The sequence below is a fragment of the Panthera leo genome, chromosome E2, assembly GCF_018350215.1.
Source record: "Panthera leo isolate Ple1 chromosome E2, P.leo_Ple1_pat1.1, whole genome shotgun sequence".
NCBI lineage: Eukaryota > Metazoa > Chordata > Mammalia > Carnivora > Felidae > Panthera > Panthera leo.
The window spans coordinates 17,456,021-17,474,285 of record NC_056693.1 but is presented as its reverse complement, the minus strand read 5'-3'; the positions used below and the strand labels follow the sequence as shown (position 1 = coordinate 17,474,285).

The following is an 18,265-nucleotide window of genomic DNA, read 5'->3' as shown; positions in this document are numbered from 1 at the left end:
CTAAAGAAAAAAGTAAACTAAATAAACTAAAGAATAAAATTTGGTATAAAAATGAATGAAGTACTGATAAATGTTACAACATGGATGAAGCTTGAAAACATACTACATGAAAAAAGCCAGACACAAAAGAGCAAATACTGTAAGATTCTACTCATAGGAAATCTCCCGAATAGGCAAATCCATAGAGATTTGTAGAAAAGTAAATAGAATAGAAAAGAAAATTAAATTAGAAAAGTAGAAAAGTAAATTAGCAGTTGCCAGTGGATGAGGAGGAGTGGTTGAGAGGGACTAATGCAAATGGGATTTCTTTTGGGGGTAATAAAAATGTTCTAAAATGGATTGTGCTGATGGTTGTAGAACTCTATAAATACACTAAACAGCACAGAACTTTACACTTACATGGGTGAATTTCCTTGTACAAAATTATATATACAATAAATAAAACTGTTAGGGGCAGAGAAAGAGGGAGAGAGAGAGAATCCTAAGCAGACTCTGTGCTGACAGCAGGGCTCAAGCCAATGAACTGTGAGATCATGACCTGTGAGATCATGACCTGAGCTGATACCAAGAGTCGGATGTTTAACCGCCTGAGCCACCCAGGGACCCCTCAGAGAACTCTGTTAATGCTGGCTATATTTATCGATAATTACCAGGTTAGAAATTAAAAGTGAGAAATTTAAAAATATTAATTTATTAATTTATTTAAGTAACCAATAATAAACCTGTTACATGTTAACATAACATACAATTTATGAAAAAAAATTATTGTCAAAAAAACTTAATAGCTTTGTTTTACATTTTTGTAATCTCTTTAATGACTGGCTGAATAAAAGACACTTGGATTTTCACATCTACTTCTGCATTCAGTCTGTTGGGATAACATATATCATATAGCTTCTAAGAAACTCCATTGTACAGTAATTGGAGAGTATGAGTCAGAAAGGCAAATAACATGTTGGTATTATCTCTTGAGAGGGTGTCAGAGTCCTCCTGGACCATGCTTGGAGAACTGCTAATCTAGTGCTACACAATTTAACATGAATGATTTGAAAGCACATTGTGTTGAATGAAAAAAATCTGGTCAAAAATATAGAGTAAGATAACTTCACAAAAATTTGAAAACAGAACACTCAACAGTATATTGCTTAGTATGCATTCATATATGGTAAAACTATTATAAAAATCAAAGGACTGGGGGCGCCTGGGTGGCTCGGTCGGTTAACCGTCCGACTTCGGCTCAGGTCATGATCTCGCGGTCCGTGAGTTCGAGCCCCGCGTCGGACTCTGTGCTGACAGCTCAGAGCCTGGAGCCTGCTTCCGATTCTGTGTCTCCCTCTCTCTCTGACCCTCCCCCGTTCATGCTCTGTCTCTCTCTGTCTCAAAAATAAATAAACGTTAAAAAAAAAATTAAAAAAAAAAAAAAGGACTGATAAACACAAAATCGAAGGCAAGCATAACCATTGGTAGGAACAGTAATGCAGTGTGGAAAGGAATATGATCTGGGAAGGGAATATGGGATGCTTAGATAGTACATTAGTCTAAGTAATGAGTACATCAATACTTTTTTATTACTTTTAAAGTTTATCTATTTTGAAAGAGAGAGAGAGTGCATTAGCAAGTGGGGGAGGGACAGAAAGAGGAGGAGAGAGAGAGGATCCCAAGCAGGCTCTGTGCTGACAGGGCTCGAACCCACAAGCTGGGAGATCACAACCTGAGCCAAAGATGGATGCTTAATCAACTGAGCTACCCAGGCACCCCAATACTTTATTATTTTTTATTATTTTTTACACCATATACATGTTATAGATATGTTTTTATATATATTCTTTGGTAGTATGAAATATCTATGATATTTATTTATTTATTTATTTATTTTTATGATTTTTAAAGATGTAAAATTTAAAAATAAAGGAAACCACCTAGATTAATGGAAAAGATCAAAGTTATCTCATCTTTGGTCCCACTCAACCAGGGTTCTGATAAAGGGGGCTCTCACATTTCTTATAAGACAATATATTTCTGCTCCACTGTTGCTCTGGTAAGAGCCATGTGTCCGTATGTCTACACTGTTGGAGAAGAGAGAGCCACTAAGGGAAGTGGAACACCATCACCCATCCCTGGAATGGAGGAACTGGGAACAAGAATGGGGCTCAGTGAGATAGGGAAGTTTCAGGATAAAGAACACAAATCATGTTCACATGATTTGAAAGGAAGAGAGATTATTTCAAGGATAGAGGAAATTTCAGCTTACCTGTGCCATGGCTTTCAGAACTACCTGGGCTGCTCTGATTTCTTTAGATTCTTCTCTTGGACAAGTGCAGAGTCCTGAAAAAGCAGCGTAGGGGGAAAAAAGGGGAAATCTCTCATAAACTGAGCTTGCCTGAGCACTCCTAAATAGACGACCTTAACACAACTGTACTTCCAATGTCCTGCTCTGCTTCCCTTGTCCTCCCCCTTGTCCCACCACACAACACTAATATCAAGAACTACAGAGTTAACAAAACCCAGCCCCTCTCTAAACTCCAGGGAAACTAAAAAATGGATTCAAAGAAGGTACACTCCAGCACTCACATAGAATCCAACCACCTCAGCAGGAGGGATTCCAGCCTGAACATTCCCCCATCTTGCTGATGCTAATCTATACCCTACACGGGGACTAGTTGGCTCCCACCTGTTCCAAGCTGATCTTCCTCTACAGCTGCTGCAAAGAGTGTCAAGACTCAGAATTGCTTACTTTATCCTCTAAAGATGAGGACAGTACCCACAGGTTACAAACATAGCATACCTGTGCAGGCCAAACCTTGAGAAAAAGATATCCCTAAAACTAAGTCTTCCCACTTCTCTGAGCTCAACAGGCAAAACCTCTTGGGTACTTCTTTGGCTCTACTTCCTCCTTCTAAGTCTAGAAAGGAACACCACCTACACCAGAGGCCTCATCAAAGACTCCAGCCCTGCCTAGACTCACCAGACAGGAGCAAGAAAATCATAGTAAACAGGTATCTGACAAGCACACCTGCATATCCAGAGTATTGACCTGAATGGGAGCTCAATTTATAGAAGCCTCTTGGGCCAGCACTCCTAATCTTCCATCTAAGCCTTCCCTACTGCTTTCCTGCAGAATATCACCTCTAGTATTTGTTAAGGGTGGAGTTCTATGGATAATGGCCTGTACCTCAAAGTAATGAGAACTCAGGTGTTTTTTTTTTTAAGTTTATTTATTTTGAGAGAGAGAGAGAGAGAGAGAGAGAGCGAGCATGTGTGCAAGCGAGCACGGGGGAGGGGCAGAGAGACAGGAAGAGAGAGAGAATCTTAAGCAGGTTCCAAGTTGTTAGTGCAGAGCTGGATATGGGGCTCGATCTCGCAAACTGTGACATCATGACCTGAACTGAGATCGAGTTGGACACTTAACCAACTGAATCTCCCAGGTACCCTGAGAACTCAGGGGTTTTAAGGAGGATAGTAATGCTGGTTCTAATCAGAGGTGCAAGAAGCTTCCCATGGTTTGTGGGTGGGGTGGGTGAGAAGGAAGACTAATTGTCTCAATGCAGTGGGGTCAAGGAAAATGTCCTCTACGTTGTAGAATGTGAATTGGGACTTCAAAATCAGAGAATTTTAATAGGCAGAAGAGGTACAGAAGAGTATTCTGATCTATGAATAAAAGTGACAAAAATAGTGGACCAAAAGTATATGGTGTATTTGGGGAGCAGAGAATAATTTGGAATGACTTGTGTAGTTTGGGGAAAGGTCTAGACTAGTGCTGTCCACCAAATCTTTCTGTGATGATGGAAATCTTCACATCTGTACCCTCAATAATTTGGCATTAGCCACATGCACTAAGTATGTAAAAAGTGTCTAGTAGGACTGAGGAACTGGATTTTTCTCTAAATTTTTAACTATATTTAAATTTAATTAGTTTTAGAATCTAGAGGAAGTTTATGCTGGAGATGACATCAGGGGTTGGAAAATGAAGGCGAATGAGTGAAATAAAATAACAATGAGGACAAAGACCAGGCATCTTCATCACTGTGACTGGCACCTGCCATGCTGTCTGGAGGAGAAGGGTCCAATGACTACTAACTGAATATATAAATGTTTGTTTTTCACCCATTAATGAATGGAAGACCACTGAAGAATTTAAAGAGGGAAATGATAGGGTCAATATGGCCAGAATATTTTATTGGAGAGGAGTAAAACTGGAGACAGAGAGATCAACTGAGAGGTGCTTATACTTTTGCAAGCAAACAAAGGACCTGATGAAGGATAATGGCAGTGAAGATAAAAAGGAAGGTATAATTTCAAGGTGTACAGAAGTAAAATCAACAAGCTCTGGCATCTGATTAGATATGGAGATGGAGAAAGAGGAGTCAAAAATTCTTTCAGATTTACTGAGCTCCTACCTCAATTGGCATGGTTCTAGGTGTGAGGAAGATAATAAATCCAGTCCCTGTCCCAGTGGATCTCACATTCTAATGGAAAGAGACAATAACAAATACTGATATACTGACGTTGATACTCCTATTTATGTCAGGTGGCCCAAATTCTATGTAAAAAAATTAAGAAGTGTTAGAGGATAGGGAGCTTTGGGGAAATGAAAGGTGGCCTGAGAAGGCTTTTCATTGAGAAGGTGATATGTAAGCACCGAGTGAGTGGAGTGATAAATGCAGGTATCTAAGAGTACAGGGAACAGTAACTGCAAAGGCCTCAAGGCAGGAGCAGACTTTCTTTGATTAATAAAGGGGATTAGGGTGGATGGAATGGAGTGTGCAAGAGAAAGTCAGCAGCTCATTTGGGTGACAGAGGTGTCTGGAAGCTGATCACATGGGGCTTGTGGGTCACTGTAAGAACTTTGCTTTTTATTCTTGAATAAGACAGGAAGCCATTAAAGATTTAAGACAAGGAATGGCATACTCTGATTTACATTTAAAGGGATCATGCAAAGAAAGTGAAGGAAGAAGACAAGGGGAGGGAAGCAGGGGGACCAGTGAGAAGGATTACTGCAGTAATCCAGGCAAGGGGTGAGGGTGGCTTGCATTAGGGATGGTGGTGGTGGGGGGAGTGATGAGACCTGATCAGATTAGACATTCTCTGAAGGTAGAGCTGATGGGATTTGTTGATTTTAGGTATAAAAGGGGGAAAAAAAAAAAAAAGGAGGAAGAAGCCATAATGATGCTAAGGTATTTGGCTTGAGGAAATGGAAGTATGAAGTTGTCATTTTTTAACACAAAGAACCCTGAGAGGAGCAGGTCTGAATAAACCAATTATGAGTTCTGTTTCAGACTCTAATACTTGAGATTATTATAACATATCACAGACACAGTGGGCTCTAGCTGTATAAACTTCCAACAAGGCAATGTTAACAGAAATTAAACTATGTGTGTCCTCTGATGAAGCAATTCCACAGCTGAGACTATCCAAAAGATGTGTGTGGGCTACATGATGGAGACACTGCTGACACTGGAAACAACTTGGAAAAGAACTTAAAAAGGAGGATTGGTTAAATAAATAAGTTACAGTATATCCACACAGTGGGAACACTGTTGCCATAAAATGAACACATATATTTGTTGGTGTTAAGATGTTAAACAATGCTGGACAAAAAAGGTAGTTAATGAAGTAGTATGTGTAGTGTAATCCTATTTTTATAGGAAAAATATACATATGTTCTATATATGCATGTGTGTGTGCACAGAAGATGGACGGAAAGAATTTTCAATTACGTTCTTACATTTGTCTCTGTGTGTATAATTACAGGGGGAATCTTGGTTTTTTTCTATATTTTCAAGTTTTCCCTTAAGCATATGTATTATAATCATAAATAATTTATACCTTCCTCTTTGTTCAGGGGGGTGAATTATAAAAGGAAATATGAATGGAATGATTCATGAGTGACAGTGAGGTGTTTTGGGGAACTTATATGCTGAAGGAGATTGATTTTCTCTATAGTTCTACAGCCTTTTAGGGGCTTGTTCTCAAACAATAACTTAAAGCTCCTGACTGCCCACAGAAGTGAGCTTTCATATGAAAGCCTTCCATTTTTGTTAGTCTGCTCACTCACCTGTGCACAGACCTCTTGTCAACCCTCAATCCAGGATATCCTCCTTGCTCCAAAGAGAAATCACATTTAATTTACAGAAGCAACTTCCTACACACACAAAAAGAAATGGGTCTTAGCCAGTGTGGCAGACATTAATTTAATTACTATTATTTCCCCATTATTCAGTTTTCCTCTCCTTCTGGGTACATAGATGACATGTTCCAGACTCTTGCAGTTAGGCAAGGCCGATAACTGGTTTTGGCCAATGGAATCTGAGCTGCGGTGATGTGTGTCACTTCAATCTGAGGCACTGACAGGACTGCATAATTCTCTAGTTTTTCTATTCCCTGATGTGTGGCCAGGGGGACCATGTGTTTCAGATAGTATAGCTATAGATTGGTGGAATCTACTTTGGTCTGGGACTCTGCCTACATGGATGCGTGTGGACATCCATGGGGACGCCTGAGTGGCTCAGTCAGTTAGGTGTCCAACTTTGGCTCAGGTCATGATCTCACAGTTCATAGGTTTGAGCCCCGCATTGGGCTCTGTGCTGACAGCCCAGATCCTGGAGCCTGCTTCAGATTCTGTGTTTCCCCCTCTCTCTGCCCCTCCCTCGCTTATGCTCTGTCTCTCTCTCAAAAGTAAATAAACGTTACAAAAAAAAAAAAAAAAAAAAAAGTCAGAGGAAACTTCAGAAATAACAGAGCAGAGCTGTTAATTTCCAACTCCATACACCTCAAAGGGATTTTTCACAAACATACAATGTGAAACACAAGGCCCCAAAGAGAGAGATTATGAGTTATAGGCTAAGTTGATCTTGACCTAGCAAAACCATGCTTCTCCAGATCCTACCATCAAATCTTTGTACAATTCTTCTGAGCAAAGTTTAGCCATCCATATACCACTTGGTGAAGCTTGAAGCTACATCCCTGGATTTTCTCTATCTAAATTGATAGACATTCTTATTCTTTAGAGGCCAGAGGTCCCACATCACACAGGGACTGGGAGAAGTTGCCAGGTCATGAGAATTAGACATATAGAGGTATCTCCACCTTAACATTAGTAATCTATTCCTAAAAAGCAATCATTCTGTGCAAGAACTCTAACCAGAGCCTTTTTCCCACTATTTAAAATGTGAAAAATATAATGCATCACATTTTAACACAAAGCACCCAAATAATTTCCTAAAACATAATTGAACACACAAAAAAATCTACATATAATAAAGTATTGTATTAGGGGCGCCTGGGTGGCTCAGTCGGTTAAGCGTCCAACTTCAGCTCAGGTCATAATCTTGGGGTCTGTGAGTTCGAGCCCCACATTAGTCTCTGTGCTGACAGCTCAGAGCCTGGAGCCTGCTTCAGATTCTGTGTCTCCCTGTCTCTCTGCCCCTCCCTGGCTCAACTCTGTCTCTCTCTCTCTCAAAAATAAATAAACATTAAAAAAATTTAAAAAAAATATTGTATTAGATTGTAATTTTCTTAAAACATTACTTCTTGATCACCAATTATTAACAACTAGTTGCTCTGAGCATCATGAACATCAGCATATCCCTTTTGTTAACACACCAATATATGTACCTGTCAAAATATTTGCATGATTGATGTTTTATTAATTGTATTTCTTTTTTTCTTTAATGTTTATTTTATTTTTGAGAGAGAGAGAGAGAGCATGAGTAGGGGAGGGATAGAGAGAGAGAGAGGGACAGAATCCCAAGCAGGCTCCAGGTTCTGAGCTGTTAGCACAGAGCCTGACACAGGGCTCTAACCCACGAACTGCAAGATTGTGACCTGAGCTGAAGTCAAACGTCCAACTGATCGAGCTGCCCAGGCACACCCTTATATGCTATATTTTAAATGATGTATTGAATTTTATTGATGTAAACATACATTTCCCCAGTATAAACATCAACCAAAAATCATGACAATGAGATGTATACATTTTCAGGCAATATTCAGTTTTCTGAGTAAGACAAGAGCAGGGAGTTTAACTAAATGAAAGATTTCTATGAAACAGTAATTCTAAGTACTCACAAATTTAGTAGTAATATAATAGCTAATATCAACATAAAAATGTTGCAGGTATGGTTAAATGGAAAAAAAAAGGTTACAAATGTGCTCATGTGCTCCTATCTGTAAAATACACAGATACATCAATACAGAAAATATAGACAGACAAATTACATGAAAAATGTCTAGGAAGTTTTGTCTTTAAAGATTACTTTGGTTATTTCGGGCTGTGATCTTCAATGTTCTTCATTTTACTAAAGTGTATGTTTTTTCAATAATTATGTATTAGTTTTTAAATTATTTTTAAGTTCTGTTAAATGTAAGCTATCCCTAAGTAGCAGATAAAAAAGAAAATACTTACCTTTTTTTTAAAGTAATCTTCCCTTGAACATAAAATAATAGCTTAGGATATTCTAAAAATAGTTGTATTTTCACAGAATCGCTTTTGTTTTTGCTTTGTCAGCTCCCAGTAGTTGCAAACTTCTTGATTTGGTAACTATATTCATGTATGCTGTAGTCCTGCGTGGAAAAGAATGAAAAGTCATTAGTATATTACATATATATATATTATGTATAATGGTATATAACAGTGTGTAACAGTGCTTCCTTTCAGCTCTTCTTGCCAGATGAGTCTATTATGCTTCTGTACCTGCCCCACTGTTCTCTAAACAGCTACAAACTTAGCTTGCCCCATTGGTCATACTTTGGATTTCTGATGATTAGAATGATGAAAACTACAAGTCTTGGGGTGCCTGGGTGGCTCAGTTGGTGAAGTGTCTGACTTCGGCTCAGGTCATGATCTCATGGCTTGTGGGTTTGAGCCCTGCATTGGGCTCTGCACCGACAGAATGAAAAGCTTGCTTTGGATCCTCTCTCTCCCTTTCTCTCTGCCCCTCCCCTGCTCACTCATGCTTGTTCTCTCTCTCTCTCTCTCAAAATAAATATTAAAAAAAATATAAAATTTAAATAAAAAAACTGCACGTCTTGTATAGGACTCAAGAAAACTAATTTACCTCCACAGAGCTCTTACGAGATCAGTTTGACTTAGACATGGTTAATATGACAATGGTCAATAATATGGTCATGGTCATGGTCAATAAGACAATGACTGTTCTGGTCACACAAGTTATCTCCCTCTTATGAATTATCACAGCATTACTATCAGGATAAAATAGTGCTCTTTATCATCCTTTACTTTGAATATCTGTATACTACTTTTGTCTCACCTATTATGTTATTTGCACTTTAAAAGTAAATAAAGACTATAACTTTTATTTTTTCCCTTAAGTAATCTCCACACCCAACATGGTGCTCGAACTCACAGCCCTGAGATCAAGAGTCGAATGCTCCACCAACTAAGCTAGCCAGGCACACAGAGACTATGACTTAAAAAAAAAAAAAAAAAAAAAAAAAAAAAAATTTTAAAGTTTATTTATTTTGAGAGAGTGAGAGAGCGAGAGAGAGAGAGAGTGGTGTCTGGGAGAGGCAGAGAGAGAAGCCCAAGTAGGTTTCATGCTGTTGGTGAGGAGCCCAACACAGGATTGCAACTCTCAAACCATGAGAGTATGACCTGAGCCGAAATCAAGAGTCAGATGCTTAACCAACTGAGCCACCCAGGAGCCCCGAGACTATAACTTTTAAAAAGCAATTTGTCTCCCTGAGTTCTAGATTAGGATTTTGCACCTTTGAAAATTCTTAATAAATTTCTAATGTCCCAAAGGAATCCATTATAAAAATATGTGAGTGGTAGGGGCACCTGGGTGGCTCAGTTGGTTGAGCGTCCTACTTGCTCAGGTCATGATCTCGTGGTCCGTGAGTTTGAGCCCCGCATTGGGCTCTGTGCTGACAGCTCAGAGCCTGGGGCCTGCTTCAGAATCTGTGTCTCCCTCTCTCTGCCCCTCCCTCACTCATGCTCTGTCTCTCTCTCTGTGAAAAAGAAATAAACTTGAAAACTATGTGAGTGGCATGCACAAAAACACTTTTGGGAATAGCTCATAACTAAATTATAGAAATACAAATTCTCTTTAGTAGGCAAAAATGAAAAAATTAGGGTTATCTTGATAATGAAATACTAACGTTTATTTACTTTTGAGAGACAGAGCTCAAGCGGGGAGGGGGAGAGAGAGGGAGACACAGAATCTGAAGCAGGCTCCAGGTTCTGAGCTGTCAGCACATGGCCCGACGTGGGGCTCAAACTCACAGACTGTGAGATCATGACCTGAGCCGAAGTTGGACACTTAACCGACTGAGCCACCCAGGTTCCCCCATGTAATGAAATACTACATAGTGACTATAAAATACAACATTACCATGTAATACATTATTAAATAATAAAGGCAGGTTACAGAATTTATACACAAGTGATACCCCTCTATAAAATCCCACAGAAAAATATTTGAAGTATATCCACCAAAATATTAAGAATATTTATTTCTGGATGAAGGAATTTTTAGCAAATTTCTATTTTTACATTCACCTTATATTTTTCACAAGAAAAATCATAAAAATATTGTTTCCATTTAAAAATAAATAACCAGGGGCACCTGGGTGGCTCAGCCACTTAAGCTTCAGACACTTGATTTCGGCTCAAGTCATGATCTCACAGTTTTGAGACTGAGCTCTGTGTGGGGCCCCTGCATTGAGCTCTGGCACTGGGTACAGAGCATGTTTAAGATTCTCCTTCTCCCTCCGCCCTTCCCCACCGTGTCTCTCTCTCTCTCTCTCTCTCTCTCTCTCTTAAAAAAAAACAAAAAACAAAAAAACCCCACCAAACCAAACCAAAAATAAATAACCATAGTTGTAGATAGTATTTATTTTCCTGGTAGTAGAAAAAATTAGGAAATATTGAGACAACGTTTATGACATGAATGGGATCAAGAAAAGAAATTAGTGTGATTGAAACCAATAACAACTAAAAGTTCTTTAACAGTCCTTTAAATGTTGATTCATTTTTCTTGATACATTGGTATAGCTTCATTATCAAAAATATTCTGTGAATGACCAATTTTCAAGAAAGTTCAAATTAAATAAAACAGCATATGTAAAGTAGAAAGAATGGTGCCAGACACACAGCGAGCTTCTCCATTCAATCACTAATTAGAAGATTTTTGGGTAGGATCTTTGCAAAACCTGAGCACTTTGTAATTTATCATTTTGTTTATGACATCCTTTTCATTGTTCTCATTAAAGCTTTGTAAGCACATTGTTTATTAGCTGGATGAATATAATAGATGATGGAACATTCCTCTTCTCTTTCCCTACTGTTGGGTGCAAATTTGAGACATCTCAAAGACTATTATCAGGTATTATTATCCTTGGTTTTAAATTTTCAGGGGTCATGAGTATCTTTGAAAATCTTCTGGAATATGGCACCTAGGTGGTTCAGTTGGTTGGGCGTCCAATTCTTGATTTCGGCTCAGGTCATGATCTCAGGGTTATGGGATTGAGCCCCTCATTGGGTTCCATGCTGAGTGTGGAGCCTGCCTAAGATTTCCCCCTCCCCACCAGAATTGGGTCGTCCACCCCCAATTCATGTGTTGAAGTCCTAACCCCTAATGTCACTGTATTCGAAGACAGGGCCATTGTGGAAGACACACCAGAGCTTGTTTTTTTTCTCTCTCTCTGTGAAGATACAGCAAGATGGTGGACAACTGTAAGCCAAAAAGAGAGCCCAACTAGAAACTATCTATGCAGACATCCTGATCTCAGAATTCCAGCTTCCATAACTGTGAACAGTCTCAGCTGATCAAGATAGATGTCAATATTGGGGCGCCTGGGTGGCTCAGTTGGTTAAGCGCCCGGCTTCAGCTCAGGTCACGATCTCGGGGTCCGTGAGTTCGAGCCCCGCGTCGGGCTCTGGGCTGATGGCTCAGAGCCTGGAGCCTGCTTCTGGTTCTGTGTCTCCCTCTCTCTCTGCCCCTCCCCCGTTCATGTTCTGTCTCTCTCTGTCTCAAAAATAAATAAACGTTAAAAAAAAAAAACATTAAAAAAAAAAAAGATAGATGTCAATATTGCCTAACGTGATACACAGAGTCAATGGAATCCTTATCAAAACCCAATGATATTATTTTTTGCAGAAATAGAAAAATTCATCATAAAATACACACAGAATCTGAAGGAGCAGTCTTTTTTGGTTTTGTTTTTGAGAAAGAGTGGGCGCAAATGAACGAGAGGCAGAGAAAGAGGGAGAGAGAGAGAGAGAGAATCCCATGAGGGGCTGAGAGAGAATCCCACGCTGACAGCACAGAGCCTGAAGTGAGGCTCCTTCGAGCTTACCCAAAGTGGGGCTCCTCTGAGCCCACCTGAAGTGGGGCTTGAACTCACGAACTGTGAGATCATGACCTGATCCAAAGTTGGATACTTAATGGACTGAGCCACCTATATGCCCTTGAAGGTACAGTCTTGAAAAACAACAAAGTTGGAGGTCTCTCAATTCCTGATTTCAAAACTTATTACAAAGCTATGGTATTCAAAACAGTGTGGTACTGCCACGAAGTCAGATACCTAGACCAGTGACATAGAATGGAAACCCTCACATATATGGTCAAATAGTTTTCAACAAGAAGACCCAAGACCATTCAATGGGAAAAAGGACAGTCTTTTCAACAAATAGTATTGGGAAAACTGGATATCCGTATGCAAAAGAATGAAGTTGGATCCCTACCTAATACCATATACAAAAACTAACTCAAAATGTATAACAGTTCCAAACATAAGAACTAAAACTATAAAACTCTTTGTGAAGAAACATAAGGAAAAATTTTCACAATATTGGATTTAATTAATTAATTTAATGATTTATTGGGTATGACAAAGAAAGCACAGACAACAAAAGAAAAAATAGATATATTGTGGACTTTATCAAAATTAAAAAACTTCTGTGCATCAAAGGACACTATTAAGAGTAAAAAGGCAATCCATGGACTGGGAACAAATGTCTATAAGTCATGTATCTAAAAAGGGATTGATACTTACAATTGATACTTACTTACAAAACTCCTACAATGTAGCAAGGAAATACAATCTGATTACAATTAAATCTTTTTCCAAAGATATTCAAATGGCCGATAAACACATAAAAAGATCCCCAACATCATCAATTGTTAGGAAAAGGCACATCAAAACCACAGTGAGGGGGGCACCTGGGTGGCTCAGTTGGTTAAGCCTCAGAGTTCCACTCAGGTCATGATCTCACTGTGGAGTTTGAGTGCTGAGTCTGGCTGTGTGCTGACAGCTCCGAGCCTGGAGCTCACTTCTGATTCTCTGTCTCTCTCTCTCAAAAATAAATAAAAATTAAAAAACAAAAAACACTGCAATGATGGGTGACTGGCTGGCCTAGTCACAGAGCACGGGACTCTTGATCTTAGGATTGTGAGTTTGAGCCCCACACTGGGTGTAGAGACAGTTAAAAAAAAAATAAGTGACTGTAAGCCAACTGAGTGACTGTGTAGATCTTTTGTCTAATTATGGCTTTTAGAACCATGGTAATGTTTCATGCACTCAAAAAATAATTACAATCAACCAGGATGTATGTGTGTGTGTAAATCCAAAATAAAATACAAAAAGTAACAAATGGATTTATCTATGTTATGAATGAGTAACATCACCATGCAGAAAGGTGTAGGGAAAGGTGTCCTTTTACCATATACTGTAAGACTAAAAATAAAAAAGAGGTATATGAGGTGTGGGAGTGTAGATTAGCAATTTTTTAAAAATGTTTTATATACTTTTGAGTGTGCACGAGAGAGAGAGAGAGAGAGAGAGAGAGAGAGAGAGCGCGCACACAAGCAGGCCAGGGGCAGAGAGAGAGGGGAACAGAGGATCCAAAGCAGACTCCATGCTGACAGGAGACAGCCTGACGTGGGGCTCAAACTCATGAACTGTGAAATCATGATCTGAGCTGAAATCAAGAGTAGGATGCTAAACCAACTAAGCCATCCAGGCACCCCTCTAAATATGATTTTCTAATAAAAGGAGCCAGTTTTCTCTGGGAAATGTGCATGTTCCAGAACTGGGGCTGGGACAGCGTAAGCAGAAAGAGTTAGGGGTCCCTGGGGAAAAAAGAGACAGACATAGCTTTTTTGCTATAAGAAAAGTCATTTCAGGCTCCTGGCCATCTTGTGAAAGAAAGAACAGCCACTATCAGGCCAGGAGATAACTTAATCATATCAGGGACAACAAATTGGCTGGTAAAACTAACAGTGCTGATTCAAAAGTGAAGAAAACTAATTGATGTATACATTCTTGGGTTATATTTTCAGGATTTAAACCCTTTTGAGAACTCAGATACCAGACCAATTGATGATGCCGTCCTTTGCCAGCCCTCACGACTTTGACCTACACTCTTTGTTTTTAATGTTTGTTTATTTTTGAGACAGAGAGAGACATACAGACAGACAGAGTGGGAGCACAGGAGGGCCAGAGAGAGAGGGACACAGAATCCAAAGCAGGCTCTAGGCTCTGAGCTGTCAGCAGAGCCTAACGTAGGGCTCGAACTCACAAACCGGGATTCATGACCTGAGCCAATCAGATGCTCACCCGACCAAACCACCCAGGTGCCCCTGGACTCAGTCATTTTAAGATGACTTTTACCCCAATTCCATGCTATATTCCCCATTGTACAAGGCCCTTAAGATGTATGCACCCTTAGTGTAAAACTTCCCCTGGGGGACACTGCTTTGGGGAAGATCCCTGGTGTTCTCCTTTACTTAGCAGAAGTAAAACTCTTCCCTCTCCTATTTTTTGGCTGGTTGTGTGTTTTGGCTTGACACCCACCAAGAGGTAAACCCAGTTTCGGATAACAAAATAGCCTGCAACATCTTGTGGTACCAGAAAATATGGCAGTACTAAAAAAAACAAAAAAGGGAACACACTGAAATGACACACTAAAAAGTCAACTTGAAGGAGCTCCCAGTGGCCAAATCTCGAGTTATTTAAGGAATAAAATAGTGATAGTAATGAAATGCAACCTACAGAATTAAAAAAAAAAATCCAATCTATACTTACATAAATAATTTAGTAAATAAATGAGTCAGGGAGAAGGAATATCTCCTTCTGACAGTAGTATTCTACTTGGCAAATGTAGAAGGAAGGATGGAAATTTGGGGGGCACCTGGGTGGCTCAGTCGGTTAAGCATCTGACTTTGGCTCAGGTTTGTGGGTTTGAGTACCACAACAGGCTCTGTGCTGACAGCTTAGAGCCTGTCTTGGATTCTGTGTCTCCCTCTCTCTGCCCCACTCCCGCTCATGCGCTCTCTCTCTCTCTCAAAAATAAACATTAAAAATTTTTTTCTTAATTTTTTTTTGGTGTTTATTTATTTTTGAGACAGAGACAGAGCACAAGCAGGGGAGGGGCAGAGAGAGAGGGAGACATAGAATCTGAAGCAGGCTCCAGGCTGAGCTGTCAGCACAGAGCCCGACGTGGGGCTTGAACTCACAAGCCCACAAGATCATGACGTGACCCGAAGCCAGATGCTTAACTGACTGAGCCACCCAGGCACCCCTAAAAAAATTTTTAAGTCACCATTTGGCAAATAGCCGGTAATGACATTTTCAGGGGAAAATTATCAATGAGTGTTAAGATTTGCAGGTGGAAGTAGGATGAGAAACAGGATATTTATATAGGCTTAAGGTATTTCTCAAGACACATATTAATTATAATGGGGAAAATGGCAACTTTGCAGTGGAGAAATCAGACAGAAACCACTTTAACCAAGTGATTAAAGTTACCACTAGTAATGAGGCAAATTGATCTCTTAGGTGTCCCAAGAGGATGTCTTGAGAACACATCACTTTTGGGGTATGCTTGTCCCAAAAGCATACCCTGAATTTAATTACAAGGAAGCATGTGACAACCTCAAATAGGGGAACATTCTACGTTGCATAATTTATAAAACAAATGGCCAATACCTTTTAAAAGTGTCAAGGTCAAGTGAGACAAAGACTGAGGAACTGTGCCAGAACAAAGAAGACTAAGAAGACTTATCAACTAGCTGCAACATATGATCCTGGATTGGATCCTTGTGCAGAAAAAGGACACTAAGGGACACTGATGAAATTTGAATAAAGTTTGTAGATGAGTTAGCAGTAATGTATCAATGTTAATCTCCTGGTTTTTATCATGTATTGTGATTATGTAAAATGGCAATGATGTAGAGAACAAAGGCAAAAGAAATGTAGATAAAATTAAATTTCCTTATAACTTGCAGCCCATTGACAAATACCTGAGGGGGGTAGGTATAACATTCCTCCAGGAAACTCCTGATCTTAATGTTAATGCCTTGCTGGAGAGAAAAACCACCTTAGTTTGACAATAGTCAGGTCTCCATGATCCTGTAAGTCTTAACATATGAAAATCCTTTCGGAAACTTCCTTTGTCTTTACCTTCCCCAACTCCACAGTGTATAATCAATTGCTCCTCACAATCCCAGTGCAGCTCTTTCTACCCATGGGTCCTATCTCTGTGCTATAATAAAGCCACCTTTTTGTACTTCATGTTTCAAGAATTCTTTCTCGACCATTCCCTCATGAACCCCCTTCAAATGGAGAAGTAGGTTAAGAGTATGTGGGAATTCTATTTTTGCAACAGTTTTAAGTCTAAAACTAATTCAAAATGAAAAGTTAAAAAAAATGTTTAATGAACATTAGGTGTGCAGGGAATAGGGGGTATATGAACCTTTCAGTTCATTTCGAGGGCTCCCAATAATTTACTCCAATGGCATATACTGGAGACCAGGTCACTTTGCGGGGGAGGGGAAGTTAGGCAAGAAGTTTCAGAACAAAAAAAGAATGTCGTGAAAAACAAGGGTCTCAGGGAAAGAAGAACACCTAATGCACCTTGAACTTCGCTTTTGGATGTTCAATAGCAATTTTTTCCTTTTCCTCTCAACATCTCTCTTGGAGAAGGCTTAGAAAAAAAAGGGGGGGATAATGAGTAAGCAGGACATTTTGACCTCCACACAAGAGACAGAAGTCGGGTAAGACTGGATAACATGTCCAACACCAATGTCACTGGGAGAGGCTGAGGCAATCACTGTCCAGGGCCACAATCTGTTCTAACTTCACAGGTTCTGCAAGGGTCAGAACGCTGGAGTTACAGGCACCTCCTGCCAGCACATTTGGTGCTACACAAATGGTGTCACACAAACACACATCCACTCTTGAAACATACAAGACACAACCACACAATCACAGACATCTCCATGCCCTTATACTCACCCACTAAAAAGACACACACAGTCACACAATCTATTAACCACCATGACACACAAAGTCACTCATATAGTCACAGCTTGCCCACACCATTACTCGCAAATGTCTCACACAATCACATACCCCCTCGGGGGATATGCATAATCACTGGCACTCCGGCCCAACCAACGTCATAATTGAACATTCACTCCGGAGACACAGTCACATTCACACAGGCAAACACACGTTACCCTCAAACACACAGCACCACACACTGCCACCGTTTCACAGACACACTCCATGGGACACAAGAGGGATACACACACGCGTTGTCACCACACAGTCACAGACACACAACTACACAAACTACCACACGTGGCTACAATATCATGCAACCAACACCATACGATCACCTTGGAGACATATAATCATAACCGCACAGACGCCTTCACCTGTCTCAGTCACAACCACACTCACATCCCCCCAAGAACAAGGCGTACAGTCACAAGCAGATATCACCCCCCACAGTCGCAAGGACCCCACACCCCAACACACAGTATCACACATGGCTACACAAACACCAGACTTACACCCTGGAGACAGGCGGCCACAGCCACACACTCACAGTCACCCACCCCTGGTCACGCAGCCCCAAAGACTCATTCTCAATCCGGCATTCTCAACCCGCTCCCGCCAGCGCGCACAGACCAGAGGCTCTGGACACGCCCCGTCCCCGCCCCGGACTCCCAGACCCCTCACCTTCTGCCTCCCCTTGGTCGCGTCCGGGTCCCTGCGGAGCTAACGATCTCGCCACGACGTCAAGGAAAGCGTAACGTCGGCCGCTTTGGACTCTGGGAAACGCAGTCCAAAGCCAGACCAGACACATGCAAGATGGTGTCCTCATACCTCAGGGCCTGAGTTTGGCCCGTTTGATACTGCGCTCGCGGAGCTTCAAAGACGGACTCCCTCCTCCAAACCTCCCACCAGGCTTGAACTGATTTTTTTCCAAAGCGGGACGACTGACCCAGCGAAC

At 40.4% G+C, this 18,265-nt stretch overlaps 1 protein-coding gene across 3 annotated transcripts in view; it reads right to left on the bottom strand.

Annotated features, from left to right (window-relative positions):
- ZNF565 (zinc finger protein 565) overlaps positions 1–18,080 on the bottom strand; it is a 32,296-nt gene extending 14,216 nt beyond the window's left edge. The window contains exons 1-5 of one of the 3 annotated variants that reach the window (XM_042919088.1): positions 17,992–18,080; positions 8,405–8,562; positions 6,056–6,142; positions 4,398–4,466; positions 2,252–2,325 (exon numbers count right to left, since the gene is read on the bottom strand). In XM_042919088.1, coding sequence (XP_042775022.1) covers positions 2,252–2,260 — 9 coding nt within the window. In that variant the 5' untranslated portion in view covers positions 2,261–2,325; positions 4,398–4,466; positions 6,056–6,142; positions 8,405–8,562; positions 17,992–18,080. The remainder of the gene's footprint in view (positions 1–2,251; positions 2,326–4,397; positions 4,467–6,055; positions 6,143–8,404; positions 8,563–17,991) is intronic. The other 2 variants (XM_042919089.1, XM_042919090.1) reach the window with 2 other exon arrangements.
- Positions 18,081–18,265: the final 185 nt, after the last annotated feature.